This window comes from Molothrus aeneus, chromosome 5 (assembly GCF_037042795.1).
Source record: "Molothrus aeneus isolate 106 chromosome 5, BPBGC_Maene_1.0, whole genome shotgun sequence".
In the NCBI taxonomy this organism is placed as follows: Eukaryota; Metazoa; Chordata; class Aves; order Passeriformes; family Icteridae; genus Molothrus; species Molothrus aeneus.
In genome coordinates this window covers 30913244-30937745 of record NC_089650.1, presented here as the reverse complement: position 1 = coordinate 30937745, position 24502 = coordinate 30913244, and the positions used below count along the sequence as shown (strand labels likewise).

The 24502-nt window shown below is 36.0% G+C and overlaps 1 protein-coding gene across 1 annotated transcript in view; it reads left to right on the top strand.

Moving 5' to 3' along the window:
• The window catches only part of OTOGL (otogelin like), an 89718-nt gene that overhangs the window by 52332 nt on the left and 12884 nt on the right, over positions 1-24502 (top strand). The window contains exons 29-49 of the mRNA XM_066550706.1: positions 758-874; positions 3613-3769; positions 4289-4315; positions 5743-5910; positions 7502-7780; positions 8411-8528; positions 9753-9832; positions 10720-11349; positions 12667-13529; positions 14210-14387; positions 15267-15409; positions 16060-16083; positions 16223-16315; positions 16933-17122; positions 19337-19551; positions 20646-20787; positions 21119-21304; positions 21816-22028; positions 22878-22982; positions 23293-23400; positions 23757-23858. Coding sequence (XP_066406803.1) covers positions 758-874; positions 3613-3769; positions 4289-4315; positions 5743-5910; positions 7502-7780; positions 8411-8528; positions 9753-9832; positions 10720-11349; positions 12667-13529; positions 14210-14387; positions 15267-15409; positions 16060-16083; positions 16223-16315; positions 16933-17122; positions 19337-19551; positions 20646-20787; positions 21119-21304; positions 21816-22028; positions 22878-22982; positions 23293-23400; positions 23757-23858 — 4138 coding nt within the window. The remainder of the gene's footprint in view (positions 1-757; positions 875-3612; positions 3770-4288; positions 4316-5742; positions 5911-7501; positions 7781-8410; positions 8529-9752; positions 9833-10719; positions 11350-12666; positions 13530-14209; positions 14388-15266; positions 15410-16059; positions 16084-16222; positions 16316-16932; positions 17123-19336; positions 19552-20645; positions 20788-21118; positions 21305-21815; positions 22029-22877; positions 22983-23292; positions 23401-23756; positions 23859-24502) is intronic.

Sequence of the window (24502 nt, the reverse complement as noted above, 5' to 3'; positions counted from 1 at the left end):
GAGTGGCAGCACATATCCTCACAGCAGTCTCTGAGCACCTGCACAGGAGGGCAGCATATGTGGGTGACTGCACTGCAGCTGAGGCTGCTGTGGGACACCCCAGTGATTCCTGTGCATTCATTGTCACACCCTCCTGGTGCATTACACCCACCTTGCCTGCTGCACCAACACAGCATGGTTTCAGATGAACTCATGTTCTCCAAGCTGAGTGTCCCTTTCCTATATTTTTCTGTTCTTTTTTTTTTTTTGAAGAGATCCTAGAAGTGATGCAGTTGTATCTCACCCATTTTTTTGAGTTATCATGATGATCTTTGATGCTATATTTTAATGAGTTGTTCCCTTCCTACCACTGCTTATTTATTTGAACTTACAGAGCTAAAACCATCTGTAGTATGACTCCATTTAAAGTCAGTGAAAACCACCCAGGATGGATTTGGACCACGTATTTGTTTGTGATGTTACAGTTGGTTGCTCTGGTAATGATTATAATGTGTCACAAAGAAAACATTTTGTCTTTATGCGCTGAGCAGACAGCAGGAACATTTTAGTGCTTTAGAAAAAAACAAAAAGATTCTTTTTGGAGCAAATGTTTTCAATTACAAAAACAAATCAAGGAAAGAAGATGAAGAAGATAGAATTGAATTTTTTTATTTTCTGATTATGAAAGTATTGAATTAAATGCTACTATGATGTACCTGAGTCTGTGATAAACACACCTACCTATAAAATATTTGTGGGTTTTGTGCTTGTTTTTAAGTGTAAGAGCCCAAATGAAACACTGAGACCATGTGAAGTACATCAGAGCAAGTTCCCTTATGCAAAAAAGGAATGCTCAATTTTATACAGTGATCTTTTTGCACCTTGTCGCAATGTGGTAAGTCTATTAAAGATCCAAGATTGCTCTCATTAAAATAATAAAATTCCAGTAATGAATTTCTTCTTGCCAGTACCCTCAGTCTGAATGTGAGGATACAGAGTAAAGCCCTGCAAGTATCTCTGTGTGGGTGGGCTATATTTGTGCAGAGCTCCTTGTTCCTTTCAAGACTGGAATCTAAACATAAAAGTGGTAACAGAGTTGTGAGTTAGTCTACTGAATAATCAAGGTTCTAGCCTCTTTAGGTTGATTTACACCTTTTATCTATAAAGGTAGCTAAGTTTTACAAATTGTAAATTTGTATAAATTGAGGGATTCTAAAGTAAGTGTATGTGTCATGTACCTACAGCTTACTTCAAATGGTTTTACTTTGTTGTTTCCTGCTTTATATAAAAAGAAATATGAGAGAACAAAATTTCTGCTTTCGAGCTTTTTAATTGTTTGGCAGCTTATAATCTGGTTTTATCAAAACTCTGAGGTTTGGTATCCTTGTTTTCCCAATACCTGGTTAAGTACAAGTTAAAAGAGTTACAACAATGTCCTTCAGTTCAGTCTAGACAAGATGGGGACAGCTCTATTTTGTGTCGTAATCTTTTATTCCATCTTAATCCACCCATTATCAATGCAAGACATGCTTTATACATTTTTCCCTATTTCTAATTTTAGCCTCCCAATGGTATTTAGGTGCTTCTTTGCACCTGAACAAGCAAGAACCACTATGACATTTCATCCCAGTCTTTAATTTCTTCATGATTATTAATACTAAGTGAGATCATTAGCTGTCTCAGCTGAACCTCCTGACTTTCAGGACTGAAGCTGAATATCAACATGGTTAGGAATTTGCCTGTGAAGGAGGTTGCAGTAGCTTAACCCAAGAGATTTATTAATGTTGACTTAAGTTACTATGTAAAGAATTTTTTGAGCATGTGCCTGAGAACATAGTGATGAGCGTATTTTCAAAGTGGCAAATAATAAATAAAAATGGAACTTTTGAGAGTCTTTAAGAAACTGTATTATTATAACAACTTAGAAAGTTCTTTTCTCTTGAATGTTCATTTTCTATATCTTATCCATGTTGTGATTAGAATTAGCAAATATTATGTCAGAAATTTAGCATAATTATGTAAAAAAAAATCTATGCCAGGTGCAAAACATGTGATTTAATTAGTAGTCAAGTGCATCTATCTTGTATGGGAGAGTCTGTAAAACAAACATCTTTCATGTGTTTTTAGAACCCATTAATCAGCATGTGAAAGTACAGCTCCTGCAAATGTAATGTAGAGTGACCTCCTATCAAGGGCATGTGCAACTGACTGCTGGGTGGGGAACAGGGTGCCAAGAAAAAAGCCCAAGCAGAGACTGACACTGGGGGCAGGAAAAGAGCAGAAAACAAAGATGGGGGTTTCCAACGTGCTTGTTGTTGCTCCTGCTGTGTGGGTGGAAGATCCTGCAGTGCACGCAGGCAAGCTCCTGTCTGTGTGACAGGCGGCCTTACAGCTCAACTCAGGCTGCAACACCAGTTTTCAGGGAGACAAAATCTTGCATCTCTGCCTGGCAGCAACTGATGGATTGCAGTTGCCCAAATAAGCACTGAATTCAGCAGGGTCTGAGGAACCTGACCATGGAGAAAAAAGGGTCTTCCTCCTAATTCCTGAGACAGCAGGATCTTTGGCCCAAGGCTCCCAGTTTGTCACAAGAGCAGGAAATTGCTGGCCCATGGAGAAATGCTGTTCTGCAGGCATGAGAGACAGATTGAGATATTTGGAGCCAGTCTGCTGTTAGGTGATTTCTACAAAGCTACTACTGTCACTTTGAATGGAGCTAGTTCTCATGTGTGTCTCCCACATCCCCAGTGGTATCCCTGTTTTCAAAACAAGAAAAAGAATGAAAGCACAATAACACCTCTCTGCCCTTGATCCAGTCCCTGCCAGCTTCTAGCTACTGCCAGCTGAGAAGCTGTCTTCATGTTAGATAAGTAGTGCTTTGTTACTGTGGTGGTATTTCTGTAATCTGACGTGTGCCATTTGAGTGCTTGACAGCTGAGCTAGACCAGACACTAAACTGAAGAGAAGCATTGCTTTAAACAGTCCATGTGTTGAGTAAGAACACTGTTTTGGAAATGTTGCTGAACATTACAAAAAAGATGATTTAAATTCAAGAAATAGTGTATCATGTAAAATCATGAAATATTGTGATAGGATTTTAGAGAATGTGGATTTCTGATCTAATGAAGTTTTGTGGGCAAATTATATTAAAATCTTGATAAGTGCAGAAATATTATTTTTTTTCTGCGCAATGTCACCAGTGGTCCCAAGTTTTCTTCCCCTGGGAAATCTCCCCTCTATAAATTATTACTTTAATAACTTGGTAATCAGAGTCACAGCTCCGATCTTGTTGTTGTTCATGCAAAACTGACAGGATGGCTACAGATGGCAGTATTTGCTTTATAAAAGCAGAACTGCCAGCTTCAATAGTTCTTTAAAATTGATGAACAGCAAATGTGTGGACAAGCATGTTTGTTAGTAATCGCTGTTTCAATTTTTCTTTTGATCTTTAACTTAGGTATAAGCTGATCATTTGAAGTGTGCATTTTGTGTAGGAATATGCCCAAACTTTGGAAAATACCTTATTGTTGTGTTTAATGCTTTCAGTCAGTCCAGAAGTAAAACTCCTGCTGCAACCGGAATATGTACAGCTCATGCAATTAAGTCAGCTGTTTTTCTTTTTTCCCCTCCCAGATTGATGTGACTTCTTTTATCAAAAATTGTCACACAGACACATGCAACTGCAATCTTGGTGGGGACTGTGAGTGTCTGTGTACCAGTATTGCAGCTTATGCCCACAAGTGCTGCCAGCAAGGAGCAGCGATTCACTGGCGATCTCCTCTGCTCTGCGGTATGTACCTGGGCTGGCCATGCTCCAGAGCTCATCTCACAGGCATCCCTGACTTTTTCCTGCCCAGTTATACAAATATGACAGAGTATGTGGATAATAAACATAGTTCACATCTCTCAAGCTGTCTCTGTGTTAGCTGTGTCATCCTTACACACCCAAATTCACTGTCTTGCTGAAAAGGGCTGGCTGTGCTTAGGATGTGTTAGTGCAGAGACTGTGGGAAAGGCTGGATGTCCATTTTCCTGTGCAGGGCTCCAAAGAGACCCAGTCTGTTCTTCAACAGCAAGAAGGGTTCTTAGCTGTAAAATAATTCCTGCTTCAGGTCTGCTGTCACTGGACGAACGTCTAAGAAAATAAAATCACTGACTGAAATATCTTATGCGACATGAAACTTCCTCTCCTGAAAGTGAGCTTTACATTTTTGGGATGCAGAAATACATGGATTCTCTTGTTACTAACAATAATAATTGTAACAGTAATAATAATAACAATAACATGCTTGTTTTCTTTTTCTTTTAGCTTATGACTGTGAATATTATAACCAAGGTATGTACTATTTGATATTCTGGTTTAAAAACTCAATTAATTTATGGGCTTTTTCTTTGGCTCGGTGTATGCAGTTTTAACATTACTTTTATTTTTAATGAGTGAAGGTTAGTGGCCCAGCTGTGTTGAATGATCCTAGCAATCCCTAATGCCTCCATTAATAAGTTCATAATGTTCAGTTGGGGGGGGTGGATTGATCCATCATCCTACAACATATGGTAGCAGTCAGGGAGAAGCTCTAGAAGGACATTTCCTTGTGTTTGTACTGTACATTTCAGAGCTGGGACCTACAATATTTGGACATTGATGGGCTATGGGATTTTGTGCACATGTCTCACAATACTGTACTGTAAAAAGAACAGTGCCTTAGAATGAGAGTGGTATTCATGTCATAGAATTAATTCCTGTGTCATTCCCTCTAATATTTGAATACTGTGCACATACTTTATAGGGAGCAATAGGTATTGAAAAGGGAAAGTTGACTATTTGTAATGAATGAATGAACCTGAATTTTAATGTGTCTTTTTAATGACTAGGATGACTTGCATCTCATAATGAGGATCATTATACAGATTATATTTTCCTCCTCCAGTCTGGCCTACTACAGTAGTAGCATGAACTTCTTGCTAGGTATAGCTGACTTCCCAATTACTTTTTAATAGGGAATTTTATCTTACTCAGAAAGGTTTGAGAACATGGCTTTAATGGCGAACATCATGGCAGTGGTCTTAAAGGTCCTTCTGGCCTTAATTATTCTATGACTCTATGAAAAAAGTAGAAAGGAGTACTGGTTTTGGCTAATTTTCTTCATATAGTTAACATGAATTTAATAATATATTTTGTATTTTTGATGACAGTGGTGTTGTAGCTACTGCTTACATAGATTAAGGTTTTCCCTGTTCTCACCAGTAGGCAAGCTGGGGCTGCACAGGAGGTTAGAGGGGGCAGAGTTGGGACAACTGACCCCAGCTGACAAGAGAGATGTTGCAGAACACATGATGTTGAGTTCAGCAATAGAAATTGGAGGGGAAGTTTTCTGGGACTGGCATTGCTTATGGTTCATCTAGATGTTGGTCAGCTGATGGTGAAGAATTTTGGCTTTTTCATCACTTTGCTTTGTATTCTTAGTTTTCTTTTTGCAATTGTTTTCTTTGGTTTCCTTTTCTTTTTCCTTGTTTCTCTGTAAACAAAACTCAAACCAAACCATGATTCAAATGTCTTTATCTTCACCCATTATTTTTTTTCAGTTCTTCCTCTCTGATTCTTTCGTGACGTGTGTGGTGAGTGACTAGGTGTGTGCTGCTTAGCTGCCTGTCAGGGTTAAAGTAAAGGACAGAGTTATGCATGTTTCCACTACCAAGTGGAACCAAGTGGAAAATTAAGACTTAAGTTTTGTATATTATGTGATGAAAATTTTTTTCCCATAGGTCTTGGTGAAGGACCCTATATTTTGGCAAGTTTTGGAGTGAATGACACAATTATAGGGGCTAATGTATCCAGCAGAAGGATATTTCCCTTGCCTAGAACTGGAGCACATGGAAATATAATTTTCAGTTTCATGATAACTCCAGGTCTTTTCAAAGATAAAGATTTATGTAAGTGTTCTCAGCAGTTTTGCTAATAAGAGATATATATGAGATATATATGTCAAACTATATGAATGATTTTTGCTGCATCTTCTAAATGTCCTAAAGTAGTCGAGATATTTTTAGTTTTTGGAATAAGTGGCCAATTTCAAAATGAAGGAGGGATTTAAATAATAATTTTTTTTAATATTAGAAAACCTCACTTCCAGCTTTAAAGTTGAATTTTCAAAAATTATTTTAGAAGTATTGCAAAATACAAGTGAATAGAGTAACTTTGTGAAAAAATCCAGTTAGTTTGTATAATTGGAAACTGGTGAATTTTTCACAAGTGTATAGCAAATATCAACACTGAAGGTCAATGCAGGATATTTTTGTCTCCAGTAAAATTGGTTCTACCTTGTGTTTCCACCTTATTTGTTACTTTTCCTGACCTAGAAAATGTGCAACTCAGAATGATCGATCTATTTCTGCATTGTTAACAAGCAGCATCTCTGTGCAACATAGAAGGTCGTTTCTTCGGTGAACAGCTAGTCCTAAACTCTATGTTTTACTTATCAGAGACTTACCCAAATTATACAACAAAAATACACCTGTTTAAATATTTTTACTTCTATATATATTTTTCTTTCTTCACATATGTGAAGATTGTGCCAATTAAATGAATAAAGATTTTGTCATTGCTTTCTCAAATAATTTAATGTGTTGAAAAAATCACAAACCCTCAAAAATCAACATAAAGAAGGGCTCTCTCCACAGAAAAATTTCAAGCTAAGTTTACAAACATTTGAATGCTTATTGCCGTGGGAATATTAGGTTTTTAGATGTGATTTTGAAATGAAAAATACATAAAACAGAAGAATTAATTCATTCTTGTCAAATCCCTATGTAAAGTGGAAGTAAATAATTCATTATATCTGTGCAGTACGCGGATGACTTTCATATGGAAATGAGGGATGAGATAATATTCCTCTAGATTAAAGAACTTCAAGACTGTATGCAAGTTGAAAATCAAGTATGAAGTCAGTCTTCTTATAAAGTTTGAAATTTTCAGAGAATTTTTTCAGAGAAATTTTCAGAGAATTTTTTTGATTTGTGGCATGGGTAGAGCAAATAGAGGTCAGGTCTCTTATTTGGCCATAGATTTTCTTACAGTATTTCTGGATATGACTGCATATAAAAAAAAGCCTGACCTTAATGTTCTTACAATGTGATATTATTTACTAATGAAATTTTGGTCCTGCTAAACTGTCAGACTTCTGTCCAAACTTGAGAAAAACTCCCAATATATGCAAGTTCCACTCTGGGACTGCTTAGGAATCAGTTTTGAAGGTTAGTAGCAGTTGGCTGAATGCAATTTTGGTCTAATTGATAAGTTCCCTGGTGGTTCTGGATTATATGATCCTTTGGAGTCTCTTTTAGACCCTGAATTGTGTTTCTGACTCTCTTTTGTGCAACACAAAGCTGATTTTTTTTTTTTTTGTGAAAAGACAGTTTTAAAAAGAAACCACTTAGCAGCCAATATACAGGATTTAATCTCAATTACAAGTTGTTTTCTGTGAAAATCTTACCATTTTTATTATTTTTTTTTCTTCTGTGGAAGCTCTGTCTCTTGTTTCCCTTGAATCTGCTGAAAGACCAAACTACTTTCTGTACATACATGACAATGATACCATCGGGTTGGAGCAGTGGCAGGCAAATGCCTCCTTTCAGAGACGAGCCACCTTCTTCCACCACCAGGGTCTCTGGGGTCCAGGGCTCAGTGCCTTCGAGCTGCACAGTAAAAAAGGCTTTTTCATCATTCTCACCCCATCCAGTGTTAAAGTGGAAAAGTATGATGGTTCGGAAGAATTCAAACATTTCAGTAGCTTTAGTATTGAAGGTAAATTTTGCAAAATCTGCAGGGATAAACATTCTTTTTCTGCTTCCCTTCAGAGCATTTTCTTTCTTGTATTTCTATTTGTTACTATCAGCAAAAGTAACAAATATTTTATCCTATTTTTAATTTTTCTCTGTCTTCCATTCCATCTCAAAATACTATTATTTTCTAACTTTTGCAGATATGATCGTCACTTTATCGTTGAACTATGTTTTCATTGGCTTGCTCTCTCAAAATGAAAGTGGCATATCACAAAACAATGTATGTTAATATCTCATTAGTAATCTATAGATGTCTATTATTTTAAATGAATTCGGTAATTGTGTTGCATCTGCAACCAACAGTATTTCCAATATGTTTAACTGATCTTTTAGGTTTTGAAACAGAGTATATTGTAAAAATTAATAGCTGCTTTTATTGTCAAAACTTGAAATGTCTTTTGGCTTGAACAAATTTAGAATGCTTGAAATGAAACAAAATCTCACCTATTGGAAAGTTCTGAAAATTTTGTCTATTTGGTTTTCATTTCTTTCATTTATCTGAAGATCCCAGTGTGTGTTATAGAAAAGGGTGTAATTTTAAATTGTTTATTGACTATTGAGTCACTAAAAAACACCTTTCTTTCCTTCTCAGAACTCAGTGCTTCTGTGCCTTACAGAAGGATGTGTGAATGGCGATATGAATCTTGTGCTAATCCTTGTTTTAAGACATGTAGTGATCCTGAAGGAACAGCATGTAAATTTCTTCCTCTGTAAGTAAAATTATTCTCATATTACTACTGTATTGTTTTTTGTAATAAGCATACCATATGCTTTCTGAAAATCACTGCTGCTGCAATATCCATCTAGTTTTACTATCCAGATTTCAATGTGATTCTTATGAGAAACTCTCACAAGTCATATGAAATCATTTGTACCAAGCCTCTCATTTCCCACAGTGTGTGTTCCCATTTAGATGCACTTTCCAACACAAAAGAGGGTTTGTATTTAGCCCAGAGGATTAGCTTTTGGTAGTAGTTAAGTAGAAAGCTGTTCAATTAAATGAAAGCTATTTCCTTCTGTGGATTTATAGTTGCATCCTAAACCAGCACACCATGATGTTAAAACGACTAGATCTTTCTGGTGTTTATACGACGCAGATCAAAAATTGTAGGAATAGTAAGGGAGGAATACGCCCTCTCCTGTAAAAAGAGGGAACTTTTATTCGGGGAGATGCCCACTGGCATGAAGGGAGGGATTTCAGAGGGGTGATGGTAGCTTGGGATTTAGTAAACAGATTTCCTGTCTCAGTGGTTCTCCCCTGGCCTCTATGAAACCACAGCAAACTAAAAAGAAAAATGCCTAAAAGCTCAAGGCACAATGTGGTGGAAAAGAAAGTATATTTTAGATTCCAGACTCCCTAGGTATATGTAATTTATGATTAGTAATACAACTAACATGACTAATTTTCTCTGTGGGTATTAGCTTTTTCCTTATGGGAACACTGGTTGTTAATGTCATGATTTTCTTATTGAAAAGTCCCCCAGAATGAAAAAGACATGGGAATATAGTGATTTGTCTGCATTCTCCTATGTTGAAAGGACACAAGAGAAAGACTTTATGGAGTAAATCTAAATATTTTTATATCTCAAATGAACATATTTGGATAAAACAAAACTCTTGTAGACAAGTTCATAATTCTGTGAAAAACCTTTCTGTTTAAGGATCTAAACTTACACCTGGTTGGGGAAGAAAAATGGTCCAAAGTTATCATATTCATCAGCCTATGCAAATAATTATTAACAGTTTAGAAATAGAATTATGCTGCCAAATAACTTTGTGAACTTGAAATGCCTTAAAATTCTATGTTCATAATTTCATTGGAAAGTCCTCAGAACTCTGATAAGACATTCTAATGGTTTAGACAAAGTAAAATAATTTAAAATTAACTTATACTTCTACTGTGGCTCTAGAATTGACTATACAATATTTTGAAGGGTTGAAGGATGCATGCCATACTGTCCCAAAAACATGATCCTTGATGAGATCACGCTTAGATGTGTTTATCCAGAAGACTGTGAGTATACTTTATTATGTTGATCTACTGTTATAAATTACTCCAAGATCCTAGGAAAGGATTAATCAAATGTAATTTTTTTTAAAGTTAAATGCTTTTTCAGAACATATTTCTGTTGAAGATTGTTTCTCTTGGACATAGACTCCATTCCCAGTCATCCAAACTACAGCTTCTGCATTCAAAAAGATATATTTTACATTGAATTCTCATATTTCTCAAATAGTGGGTTATATATAACCTTTTGTGATTATGTTATACTCAGAGCAACTATATTTGGCTATATAATGCTAGTATATTACACATGTATAAGGGAGAGATTGCAAATGAAAGACATACTGCTGTAGCAAAAGTTCAGTCTTTTCAGAGGGTGACACACCACTAACAAATTCAGCTCACCTATTTCATAATTTCTGGTGTGTAAAGATACCATATTATTTCCTTATTCCGTGGGATAAAGTATTATTTTAACATTAAAATTTAGTTTTAATACTGTATCTGATTGTAGAAATTTTGAATTAAATATGTTATGCTTGATATTCGTTGGTACAAAGTTGTCTCGTATACCTTCTAAGGATGTAACGTACTTATTTCAAATATTTTACTAATTTGGATTTACTGATTTTCTCTGGGATTGCCTTGTTGCTTCAAAATTGCTCTGCAAAATAAAGATTTTCACCAATATAAAAAATTAACTACTTCATTTGCAGAGAAAATTAGAAAACATTTAGAAAACATCAGCTGAGTTCCTCAAAGTCATCAGATGACCTGGAACCATTGGCAAGATCTGATTTGCTAATATTTAAATAGGACTTGAGTAGAGATAGATTTGCTATTTTTTTTTACTAATAATCCATAAAGGACATTTAAACACACATTTTTCCTTTTAGGCATACCTATGACACCTACAGAATCAGGCATTGGACTGAAGCCTTCACTGATAATCTCTCACATGGGTTCTACCACAGAGAGATTTCCTCAGACACTCCCTGTATTTGTTACTTCAAGGAATAAATCAACTCTCATCGGTGTGACAGACAAAATAACCATAAATGCAAATACAGCTTCAAGGGGAATGAATATGTCGGCACAGTCCATTACAGACTTTTATTCATTGGAAGCTTCTAATGCAGCCACCTATTCAACATTTTCATTACCAAGTACAGTGGAGCCTTCTGATGTACTTCACAGCACAGCCAGCCCTACTGTCCTTTCCAAACCCATCCCTTCAACAGATTTTCCAATTCTTTTTCAAGCCTCAGCAGTCACATCATGTACTGCCTGCTCTAATGTATCTATAACTTTACCCATTACAATAACAACTCCAACAACCCTGCTCAGTGCAAGTCCTATTCCAGGACATTCTGCATTATTAACACCCACTTCCCTAGTGGTAGTTCCATTTTCACTTGAAACATCAACCACTCAGCTAGGAACAGTTCGACCTTCCTCAGCACTAACAACTCTAGCCTCCAAGATATCTTTGGTCACTTCTGAGCTGCCTGCAGGGATTGGGAAGAGTAGGAGTCCTTCAGTAAGTCATTCTAAGGGAGCAGAAACACACTCTGAAGTGTCTTTGTCTGCCTTGGGGGCTGACAGAGAAACTTTCACAAGACCTGTATTTCTTCTACATCCACAATTGACACTAAGAACATCTACTTCTCCTATAGCTACTTTGCCTGTTAGAACTAGGTCTGGCATTAGTCAAACTGCACTATACCCAACACCCAGTTCTGCACTGACTTCAGCTGCTCCTCAAATTCTTATGACTACTAGATTTTCTAGCTCTGAGACAAGTGTTCCTCAATTAATCACAGTTTCATATTTCAAAACAGCAAAACCTTTGTCTAAAACTTCTCTGATATCATTAAATGTTAGCTCTTCAACCAGTTTTCCTCCAAAGACACTTTCATCTTCAGTGCAAACTTCAACAACTGTTCCCGAGCAGACATCTCCATTAAAAAAGGGCAGTATTTCTGCTGCTCTGCCAATAATGACTGTATCTTCACATCAAGTTGTTTCTCAAATCCCTAAAAACACTTCAAGTGCTGCAACATGCACAGTATCTACATCAGTCCATTCTATGTATACCTCCCTGAAGCCCAAAGCTATGGCAGGTGCCACTGTTGCCTCCAAAAGTTTTTATACAGTACCTTCTAGTGCCTCCACTCCTCTAATCAATTCAACAATCTTTGATAGGTCTGCAGTAAGTAAAGATTCAACAGAAAATAAGCAAATAATGCATACTGATTTCTTTTCATTATCATTCATTTCTAATAAGCCAAAGAAATCTGTTACGTCTTCAGCCTTCCCTCTCAGGACATTGGTATTACCTCTAAATTCTACAGTCACTTCAGAACTTACAGAGTACCCAAAAAGTTCAGATACAGAATTGAAAACTGACCCTGTGGCTCAAAGTTCAGGTACTTCCATTTCCAAAAATCCTTCTTTTACAAGGTCATTATCTTTACTTACAACCTTGTTATCAACATTAGAACCATCTTATGTGACATCTCAGATTACAAGTTCTTAATTGATTCCCATAGTCAGTAGCACATCCCCACTAACAAAAAATATAAGTGCTACCCAAGCATCAGTTTCGTCTCTAGATACACAGGGAACGTCAAAAATTCCAAATATAGACGTTGCAACTTCTGTGGATTTTTCTAAATTCACTTTAAAAATAAGTCTCTCTAGCAACTTTTCAGTAGCACTAAAAACATCCATTGTAATGCCCTCTTTACTAACACCTAACACCTCTGAAATAAGTTTAGAAAGCCAGCCCTCTATGCCTTCACCTCCTCCTAAGACCACTCATATGTCTAATGTTTCTCTAGGAAAACAGAGTTCTTCGGTAAGTTCTTCAGGAGAAGAAGGAACAATATCAGCCATACCAGCTGGAATCATCACTCAGTCCACTACGCCAATGATCAGGAACACAACAGTGAATGCTACATCCTCAAAATCACCTTATATTTATGCAAAAACGCTACCTAGTTCTTCAGCCAGTTTATTAGTTACTTCAGCGACCACCACCCTAGCCTCAAGGATTACTACAAAAACTGCTGATTCTTTTGTTGTCAATTTGGATTTTTATATGGCTTCAGCTTCAGTTCCTACCACCATAGAAACACACAAATCTTTATTTACAACTGCAGTAACTCAAGCTTCACAGAGCACTAGAGAAACTCCAAAGATTAATATAATGAAAACAACTGGTACTATGAATCCATTATCACAGATGAAGAGTACCTCATACATAGCATCAGAAATTAAATACACAACTTCATTTAAAAACACTGTGGATATTTCAGAAGATGGTCAGACGTCACATGAGCAAAAAAATGCTACCAAGACAAAGACAACTACAACTGACAAATCTTCCCCACCTTATTTGCCAGTAACTGCACTTCAGAGTCTGCTTTTTTCCAGAAATACAACCTCAGTCAAAAATATCTCTATTTCTGGAGTCCTGGATGTAATGACATCAGATAGGTCCAAAATCCCAACACAGAAGCCCATTACGCCTTATTTTAGTGTAACAGAGGCCACAGAGCTGCAAACCAGAGCTACACTAGATTTGTCTCTTTCTAGTGGTGGAATGGCTCTGCCTTCCTCATCAGAAACGATGGCTGTAGATGACAAGGCTTACTTTGGCACGATGATGCACACACTGATATCTACATCTTCTGAGTGTGTGGTATGATCACTCTTACTTTGCCCTGTATGTTAACATACATATTTCTTTTCAGTCCATTCTGTTATTCTACATATGTAATACCCAAGATTTAAATCAGTTCATATTTTCTATTTAATTTATTTGTTTTAAAATTCTCAGTTATTCTTAGAGGATAGTTTTGTTGCTGCTCTTACACTGCCTTGGTACATTCTGCATGTTGGATATATTGCTCTGAAAAAAATTCTTTGAAGATATATGAGTTTTCTAGATAGCTAAATATATTTCTGGGGTGCTGAAAAAGCCACAATCCTTGGAATTTTGATGTTTCTGAGTAAGCTTACCCTGTTTTTCCTTCTTCCACTTGTTTCTTTGTCATAGGGTTTAAAATGATGGGAATGCATGATTTTATGTTTCTTAAAATACTTCAGAGTATAACTGATTATAACATGTACCCTCAATGCATAATGCTTTACATAGGGTATTCCACCAAAGCGGGATGGAACAGTGTGGGTGTGGGTGAATGGACATGCACCATTGTCACTGGTTACAACCACACAAATGCAAGTCATTCCAAAATAACTCATGAGCCGGTGGATGTGCTGATTGTCTCTCAGAGCTGGGGGGTGGACAAGTCATGGCTTGGACTTCATAAGGCCAATGAAGTTAAAGTTGACTCTGGTTGTTTTTTCCTTATATGACAGCCAAGATACCTTGAACCTGTTGACAAATGTAGCCAGTATGTATGTGTGAATACGGCTTGGATGTTATACAATCTTTCAAGGAACTGCCCTAAGGATGTGCAGAAGCCAGATTGTGGTTTTCGAGGAATGCCTGTTCAAGTTAACACTGACAGCTGTTGTCCAGAATGGCAATGTCCCTGTAAGTCTCTCTTTTACATTTAAATAAAATATGGAGCCTTGATCTGTAAATGTCAAGTAATAAGTTAAAGGGTTATTACAATGGGAATATGAGGTTAAATAATGGAATTAATTAAAAAGAGCTATTCATCAGCAAGGCAGAATGAAATACGCTGAACATTTTGGTACCTTTGAATTGGTGTCCTGGAGAATGAAAATATTTTTCTTTTTTAATGAAAACAGTGAAATGACATCTCCAGCATGAAGACCAGTATTTTTCAGCTGAGACTTTTCAGAATTTTTATCAGTAGAAATATTAAGATTTCAACATTTTATGAAGAAAAATAAATTAAATACAAGCTTTTCTGAAAGACAGAACCCCATATTTCATTTAGCTCTAATTGCAGTTTTTATTCATGCTTAGACACTGCAGAAACTGGGGATGAGTCTGCCAAGGGAACAAAAAGGCTCAAGAGAAGTCATATTTAAAACCTTGCAGCATCAATGAAACCAATATTGCCCTTTATAATTTTTTCAAGATAAGATAGATAAGTTCCTTGTCAGTATCTCAAAAATATATATATTTTTATGCATACATTTTATCTCACATTGTGCAGATTCATTAACCTTGCCTGTAAAACATTGATTTAAGTAAAAATTGTCACCAATTTAAAAATTTTTCCCTACCCTGGGCACACAGAAGCAGGTTAAGGTATTTCCACTGAGTAACCTAAACACTTAATTAGGCTTATGGCTCAGTGTGTTGTCTGCAGAACAAGGTCATCTATCTATCTATCTATGAATGTATGTACAAAAGCAAATAATGCTAGAACTGAAAGTTTTTTAGAAATACTCTTATTCAGTTTTGTGGTAACCTCATTAAATGACAGTTCTCTTTTAGGTCAGTGTTCTGTACTGTCTGAACTGAGTGTTATTACATTTGATGGAAACAACATAGCCCTCTGTAATATGGCTTCCTATGTTTTAGTCAAGTTACCAGGAGAAATTATTGTTGCTCATATTGAAAAATGTCCTGCTAATCAGGTAAGGATCTTGCATTCATGCAATAATTATAATTGTTCCTTGAATTTTTTTGTTTTAGAGGTTTGAAATTATGCAAAAATACGTCAATTAAAACTTATAAATAAAAGCCACACTCAGTTAAATACCAGGTTATTTAAGTTTTGAGAAGCATGCTTAATAATTCTGTCTAGATAAAAGAATTTTATCTTGAGTTAAATAGTAATTTTTGTGTTATAAGGAAATTTAAATGTAGATTTCTTTTAAATTATCAGAGGTGACATAACTTCTCAATGGATGTCTCTTTTCAGGAGGAAACTGTTAAAGGCAACAGTCTTCGATTGTTTTAGATGTTTTCTATTAAATTCCTCTCATTTCCTGGTTGCAGTTTAGAGGTGGGAATGCAGAACACATATGCAGATGAGCTTTAGAAGTCTGCAGTTTTAGTTCTAACTTTAGTTTTATAAGAAATGTAATTTGAAAGGACTTTTCAGCATATGCACTAAATTAGCTGAAAAGTGTGTATTTTTTCTTATTTATAATAAAATATATTAGTTTAATTATTATCTGATTTAGAAGAACACTGAAGACAAAGAAAAAAGTAATTTATTTTTGCTAAATAAAAATGCTGCTGATTATTATTGAAATTCTAATTTATTTTTAATGTTTTCCAGAGTGCAAATTCAATAAGGAAACTAGTAAGTACTTGCTTATTTAGCTGATTTTAAAATGCATTAATATAAAAATATATTTAATTAATATAGAAAATTCCAATAGCACTGGTACAGAATTCAAAAAATAATAGTAACTAAATTTCCTTGTCACTTTTCTTTCAAGGTGCCACCTGCAAACACTTCAGGGCTCTGTTTTAAGAAATTAAATGTCACAACACACATTTGTCAAATACTTATCAATCGTTTAGCAAGAAAAGTAAGTATCAACAGCGTATGTACGCTTAAAAATATCTGGAAAGCTGTTCTGTTGTAGAATGTGATAAATCAGATTTAAAATAAAACACTACAGGATTAGGATTACTTTTGTAGATGAGGTTCCCGATAATTCATGGTGTACTAGAGGCAAAACAAACAATTTATTTTCTGGTACCATGCTTCACTTAAATGTCATTTTTCCATGTCACTTTAAAGTTCTTTTGAGATTTTAATGAAGCTACAAAAGTGGTTATGCCTGAGACTATATTTCCAGAAACCCTAGATCTCTAGAAGTGATAAATACTTAAGCTACTTTCCTTGCTAATCAGTAACAAGTCACAACAGATGACTTTCAATAATTGGAATGAGGTTTTCTTTCATCATATGATTGTGATAAATAAGATTTATTCTTTCCCTAATTACAAAAGATTTTTTTTTCCTCATGCCTACTTCATTTGCAGTTTTTGGAAGTGGCACGAGTGGTAAGCTCTCTAAGCACAGTGACTGTTATGTGTGGCAGAGGCTTTGAAAATAGTATTTTGTTATAAAATGGAAATACATATAAAATACATCATTGCAGTCTGGCTTTATCTCTAAAATGTGTTTGGTTTCTTTAAGGTAGTTGTAGATTCTGAAATTCAACCATTACCATTTTCAAGAGAAGGACTGAGTGTTCAGGATACTGGTGCAATGTATGTGGTTAATACCCCAGGTGGGATTAGCATCAAGTGGGCTCATGTTACAGGCATCATGGATATACAGTATGGATTACACTCTAACACAACGAGGAAGACAGAAGGACTTTGTGGTGAGGCCATGGTGGCAATTTTGTCTTATTCAATAACTTCCCAATTGAAATTTGCAACTCCCTTTTGTGTCTGTGACCAGGTGTCCCTATAGCTCTCGTTGTGACCCTCATTAACTCTGCTGACAATCCTATGTGAGAGCCTGTGAAATACTATTAATTAATTAATAATAAATTAATCTTCTGTTTGAAAGAACTGTGTGCTAATAAAGTACTTTCCAGAACAAGAAGTGATCAGCACATTGTATCCAAATAACTTTAAAAAAATTACTGGTTTCTTTTACTTATTTTTGCCTGTTTCAAGAGTTTTGCTGAAGCTGAATAAATAAAAAGACAACTTTTAGTGAAGAAGTGGATGCTAAAGAAATTCAGGTAGTGATAGTATATTTCAGTGAATATGGAGACAAGTCTGATGTTAGCAGTGGCAGCTTATTGCTATGAAAATACTGACAAAAGTTGTATCTTGGGAAGGGTCCAAGTCTTGTGAGGACAGTAAATTAAGGATATTATTTTGGACCTCTTGAGGCTGAGTCTAAGGTCCAAAACTGTGCTGGGGTGTCTCAGTCTTGAATTACAATCATAGCAAATGTGGCATGTTTCAAGCTTCCCTGAAGCCTTTTTTATAACTTTGCCAGAAGGAATAATATAAGCAGGTGATTAAAAATTAATTTTACAATAAATTTTCATTTTCTAGTGGTTTGTAATTTTACGTAATATACTTCATATTGTAAAGGAAAATCAACTTCTTATAATCTTTTAAACTGCTTTTAGTTTTAAAAGCAAGCAAAGCAATTCAGATATGCTTTAAGTGTAAGCATAAACAAATCAAGACCTTGAAATAAATTGCTGTCTTCTGCTTGAACAAAAGGAAACTTCTCCTGAATCTACTGAGAGAAGGTGAAGGCTGGCCCTGCATCTTTTTGCAGTATCATGCCATCTTCTCTACGCATGCTGAACGAATGGGACAAGATGAGGGCAAACATAGAAAGAATTAAAGAATAGTTCCTCTTTGTGTCATGAGAAGACAAAAAGAGGAAGGCTATGCAGACAAATCCAAACTTAGCTTAAAATGTTGTACTACCTGATATTTTGCAGTAAAGTCGGAAGTTTTCTTTAGTGCTTCTTTCCTGTCCTCTACTGTTTGTTCCTGTCTGGGATTCTGCAATCCTCTTCCTCTCATACCAGAAAAAGTTGTGGGACGGTGTGGTAAATTAGCTTTATTTTTAAAGCTATATTGATTCTGCAGTTCTGCAGCATGGCTTTACAAATTCTGCTGCCAGCAGTTTGTGATTTGCAGCAAGAAGCAGAAGAGCTAAGAGTACAGGAAAGTGGTACTACTGTAAAACACTTGTTATTTAAATGCCATCTTCTGTATTTCTCCATGCTGTCTGAAAGAATAAGAGCCTGCCACACCAAGCTAGTCCAGTTCTAACAGAGAACCCTGGAGAGCATCAGACTGCAGGGCTGAAAACAGGAGGGCAAGGTCTTAGGGTATGTTTAACAGTGCAGAAGGAAAGTGGAAACAAGACAGGAACTTTGCCTGATCAGTTCCTGAGATGTAAAACTAGTATGAAGATTAAAGTTTTGGCATTACTCACTTGTAATATGCTTAAAGAGATCATGTATTTTAATTTATGTATCAATAGAATAATGAATTCAGGTAGACAATGAATGCCAGGGGTCTGGGAAGGTAGTTTTTTACAGTGGCTTTGTATTAATAACTTCAGTAAGAACAATATTTTCTCTAGATAAAGCAATTTGTTCATCAAAAGATTCTTTTAACAACTTCTTGCGCTTAGAATGTTCAATTAAATCTCAATACAGTGTGAAATCATTGGTGATGAGCAATTAATCTCAAAACCATCTACTATTACTCCCAAGCAGCTGACTGCCATTCAATAGAATGAGATCAGAATCTAGCACCATGTCAGTGAATCTGATACACTCAACAGCACATTTTGGTAGCAGTTTTTCTCAAAAGTTCATTGTTGTGAAAGGTAAAATGAGTTCTACTTGTTTTAGCAAGCCATTGAGCTGAGAACTAAAATCACAAGCAGGAGGTTGGAATTACAGTGGACGTACAAATGCTTTAATTTATTTACTCAGGTGAGTTTCACAGGTCACCTGATGCAGTGTTGATCATAATTGATCAGGTAGTTTTTCTTTCCTAAATGAAGGAATGTTTGTGTGTTTTTGAATACGATGCTCTGTCCCCAGGGGTGTGCAATGGAGATCCTAGTGATGACCTGAAAATGCAAAACATGACCATAATTACAAATATGGAGGAAATTGAAATGTTCATTAAGAGCTGGGAAATTGAGAAATCATTTGATGTAACAACGAGGAGGCCAGTAAGAAACTGTACTGAAGATAACTGCACATACTGTATGGAACTGTTAAACAGAAGTATTTTCATCCCTTGTCATAAGAAAGTGAGTATGAGGATCAGAAAAATTGCAGGACCAACTCATGTAATAGCTGTATAATTAAGAAAAGAGTGACTGATACATGCACATTTTTTTAAATGTTTTGCTTATTTTTATGATTTGACAGTGGAATGGGTGTCTTTAACACACCTGCCATGTTGTCCATTGTAAACACACATTTATATTGATCCCTGTGCTATTATGCTGTTTTTTGAAATAATTTAATGGGCATTTCTCAAAGGGAACACACTGGATTATCATGTCAAGATAAACATGTTCCAGAGATGTTATTTTTATTAAATGCTTGATGAGGATCACTAAAACAGAAAGCCTCATGCTTCTGCTCTGCACAACAGCGATTCATGCAGTTGCAGACTTATTGGACTAAAGAAATTTCTAGTTAAAATATTTGACATAGCCAATATTATGTTGAAAATTTTGTAGCATTTCTTACAGAAATCATTGTAATTTGCTTCTACAAATTGTACTTTCTAATGGGGATCTAGCTGTAACATGCATCTCTAGAGGTGGGTAGACCTCTATAGGTCACTAGAGGTGGGTAGTGCAGCACAGCTGCTTTCCAGAACAGCAAATGAGGAAGCCCCAAATCTCTGAGGTATAACTGACTTTTCCAAATTAATTAAAAGTAAAAATGATTAATTTCTCAAGGGGTCCTTTCTTTCTGAGAGATAGATGTGTAAAATAGGTTATCAGGTCCTACAGGCACAGAAACAGAGTAAGAGGTAATTCATTCACAGCCGGATTGTATTGAAGGTATAGCAGCAATGTTTAGCTGAGATTGTTCAATTTTAGTAGACAGGCTATGCTGAAAAGTTCTTCAAAGTACTGATCAGTACTTTTTTATGCTGATCAGTAGACAGAGAATGCAGTCCTAATGAGATTGTCACATGAAAATCTCACTACATCTGACAGTTTAAGTTTTGCAGAATGAGTATTCTGACAAAAAAGATATTTTTAAATATAGACACTGTTAGTGATTTTTTTCCCCTTGGGGCTGTATTACTTATTTTAATTGCTGATTTATTTTAGTTACAGGAAGTCCCTATACTTGTTAATTCCCAATTTCAATATATTCCTAGGTGTCACCACAGGAATTTTGTGAGAAGATGTGGATCAACAGTACTAATTTTTTGAACTATGAGTGTGATGCACTTTCTGCATATGTGGCTTTATGCAACAAGCACAACATCTGCATTAAATGGAGGACATCTAATTACTGTTGTAAGCAGACAGCCATATTCTGTACCCTTATGTGGCTTTAGTGATGACGTCTTCTAATGATAAGTTAAAATTATATTTCTTTCTATTATTCTTGTAAGTAACATCTCATTTTATCACACTGCTGGTAAATCAGGGTACAAGTTCTTAAGATGAGAATACATCATTTAGTCATGAATGAATTTTAATCTCTATTGAATTTGTTGCTTACCTAAAGTACTGTTTAAAGTACAAATGTGTGCTTTCTGTGCTCACTTGTTTTTACTACCTGTTTAACCAATGAAATGCTGAAAGGATACAGAAACACTCAATATCCTTTTTTAATTCCTTGCAGCACTGAGCTGCCCTGAGGGCAAGGAATACCAGCCTTGTGTGCAACCCTGTGAAGCCAAGACATGCTTGAATAAATGGTTCTATGAAGATTCTCCCTGTTCCTATTTAAGGGAAGACTGTGTGTGTAAAAACGGCACCATTCTGCATAGAACAGACTCAGACCTCTGTATACCAGAAGAAAAATGTAGTAAGTACAGTAGGACAGAGTAGTTTTGCACTTATGATCATATTAACCATAGTTATATTAACAGTTCATGGTAAGAGAGAAGCTTAAGTTCTGTGTCAATCCTCAGTAAATGTGAATCTGGTAAAGGACCCTTCAACAGAGCCTAACATTTCTCAAGCTAGAGCAGTTTGTGCTTTCAGTTAACTTGGCTTTAAGGGCCAGTGCTGATGTACCTCTGCTGGGGGAAAAGTGATGGCCATTCTTCTATAGCTCCCAGGCTTTCCTCCCTTGGGAACTTAGGAAGGAATAACATGGGCAGGTTCTGTCCCTTGCCCTCACCCATTTTCACCCATAGAAAAGCATTTGTTTCTTTGGGGCTTTTAAGGTCATCATCCTTTCTTGGATTCTTTTATCATAATGCTCCACAGCCATAGTTTTTTATGCAATAATTTTATGCAAGTCACAGCTGCTTGCAGGAAATGGGAGCTGTCTGCTTGTTGAAGGGAAATAAAGGGTTCTTTTTCATTTCCAGCATGTACAGATAATAAAGGACAACCCCGCTCTGCTGGGGAGATCTGGAATGGGTCCATGAGAGGGTGCTGCATGTACAGCTGTTTAGAAAATGGAAGCATTATTGCTGTAGAACCTGAGTGCAGTGAAGATCCACCACCAGTCTGTGAAAGAGAAGGGGAAGTTCTACTCCATGTTATTGAAGAGAGAGCTTGCTGTCCCAAGAAAGTTTGTGGTATGTACCAAACTTGTTTTCTGTAACAGAAGTATAAAATAACTGCTTCACATTCACAGGCAGATGACAAACTTTAGATTCAAGGTAACATTTTTTAGAATTAATTTTCAAGTACTTGTGGCTGGTTGGGCCAGAAATTGAGGCTTCTATTCATTATAAGAATTATTCACTGAAATAATTTTTTTCTTAGAAGTCCACCAGTTCAAAAAAACTTCTGTTAAAAATATTTTTAAAGCTCTTGCATAGAATTTAATAATAAATTGATTTATATTCAGTGATAGAAGTATCTTGGTATTTGGGGACGTGGTCAGAGATTGCTTGCTTTTCTTTCTAGTACTTTGGTGTGATGAGCAGTGTCCTCTGATCTATTGGTGTTTCCCAGAAGCTTTTTTCTGGGACCTGATGACTGAATACTAATATTCTGCCTAGCCATGTTTGTTTAGAAAAAGAATAAGCTTATTGCTCCTAAAACACTAAGCAAAATATACTAATTTCTCCATAACATATTCAAGGAAAATGAGAACATATGGTCCATCTGATGTGGTGCTTTTGCTTATTAGATACCTGTAACCAATGCTGTATTGTCAATTTGCTCAGGGAATATCAGTGGGACATTATAGCTGGCTTCATGCACAGGGAGCAGAGCAAGTAAATACCAGTTTGAAGAAGGATATTACTGCTTGCTTGGGTTGAGCACAAAAGTCTACATGATGGTATGGAGTGAACTTTAAGCTGACTTGGGCTGCTCTTGTTTTGTGGATCTCTGTATTAGATGGTATAAATAGCCTGAACTATAGGACTCGCACTAGTATTTCTTTAAAGACATCAAAATTGTTTTTTATCCCACAGAATGTAACATGTCATTGTGTGATGCCATAATTCCAACATGCAAACCCAATGAAAAATTAGTGGTAGGCTACCACCCCCTGTCCTGCTGCCCACAGTACCGATGTGGTAAGGGAAATACAAAACCACAGTTAGTGGAAAGTTTTCCATGATGTATTATATGTTGGAAAAAAATTTGCATTACAAGTTGTCTTGATTGTTAACAGAATGGGACACTGTAAATAGCACTGGGCAATGATGTATGTTTTTTTAAACATTCTCTAGTATTTTTTTTTGTCTTTGTGTTTTGTGTTAATTCTGATTTACAGTAAATTTGGGGTATTTTATTTTACTTAGCATATGAAGAATATTTTTTAAAATCTTTTTCATATTGTTTCAGTGACTCCTTTTAAAACAATGTTTGTTTCACGTCCTACAGAATGTGATCCTTCAGTTTGTTTCAATGCCTCCCAGCCTGACTGCAGAGAAGATCAGTTTATTGTTGAGGCAAAACAGGAAGATCCCTGTTGTTTCTCTCATCTCTGTGGTAAGATGCCTCTAGTATTTTTATGGAGAGCTAAGGAATAGTCAAATATTTACAAAACCAGACTATAATTCTAAAATAACCCAAGGCAGGAATCCTTGGAGTGAGACTTCACACAGATCTGGTGGACGGGAGGATCATTATTCTTGGGTTTGGGGATCTTTTTTTTCCAACACAATTTTGAACACCATATTTGAACTTTGTTTAGCTTTAATATCCATAAAATCCTTAAAATTTCTATTATCAGAGTAACAAAGGCAGTATTACTTTTTATATAGTCAATTAGATGGAATTCACATGTGCTAACTTTTTACTATTTTAAACTTTGTTCATGTCTGTTTTTTGTTTCTTTTATTTAGTTTGTGAATCCTGTATTGAACCTGTTCCCTTGTGTAGTGAAGGGGAAATTCTCACTGTAGACCTTAATACCATACACTACTGCTGTCCTCATTACTACTGCGGTGAGTGCAACTGCTGAGAGGTTGATACATCACCAAATTCAGTAAAAATGACAGCGCCTGGCTGTGCAGGAACTTGTTTAGGTTTGGCAATTAGAGTGGGCTTCAGGTATAGACTGAGAGGTCGAAATGAGGGTGTAGAAGTACCAAATTTCACACAGATTCAAAGTTCTTGGTATGCCCAGTGGTGGTCTAACAAACCTCATCAGTGGAGTCTGGAGAGGTTATTCAGTTCACTAGACAGAAATAGGGTTATCTTCACAGTTATTTAAATACCTATATATTAATGTGGCCCTGAATCCCATCCTTGGAGTACAAATATACAATTTTTCATATATTATAACACCTTAATAAAACAGCTTCCACGCTGGTTTTCCTCTGTTGTACAAGTCACTAATATTTAGGCAGATTCTTTGCACTTTTAGCTTCTAGGGGAAGGAGTAGACCAAGGATTTCAAATGCTGCTGGGTTGACTACTCTTCAAACAATGAGCAGGCACAAGAAAAATATTTGCAGTGTAACTTAGTCCTTTTCCTAGTCTCATAAAACACATAAATTGTGCTATACATTTTTAAGTAACATCTAAAAGTACAACTGCTTAATTTAGATTAACTTTCATCCTATTGCAGTTTTCAGGCTAATTTCAC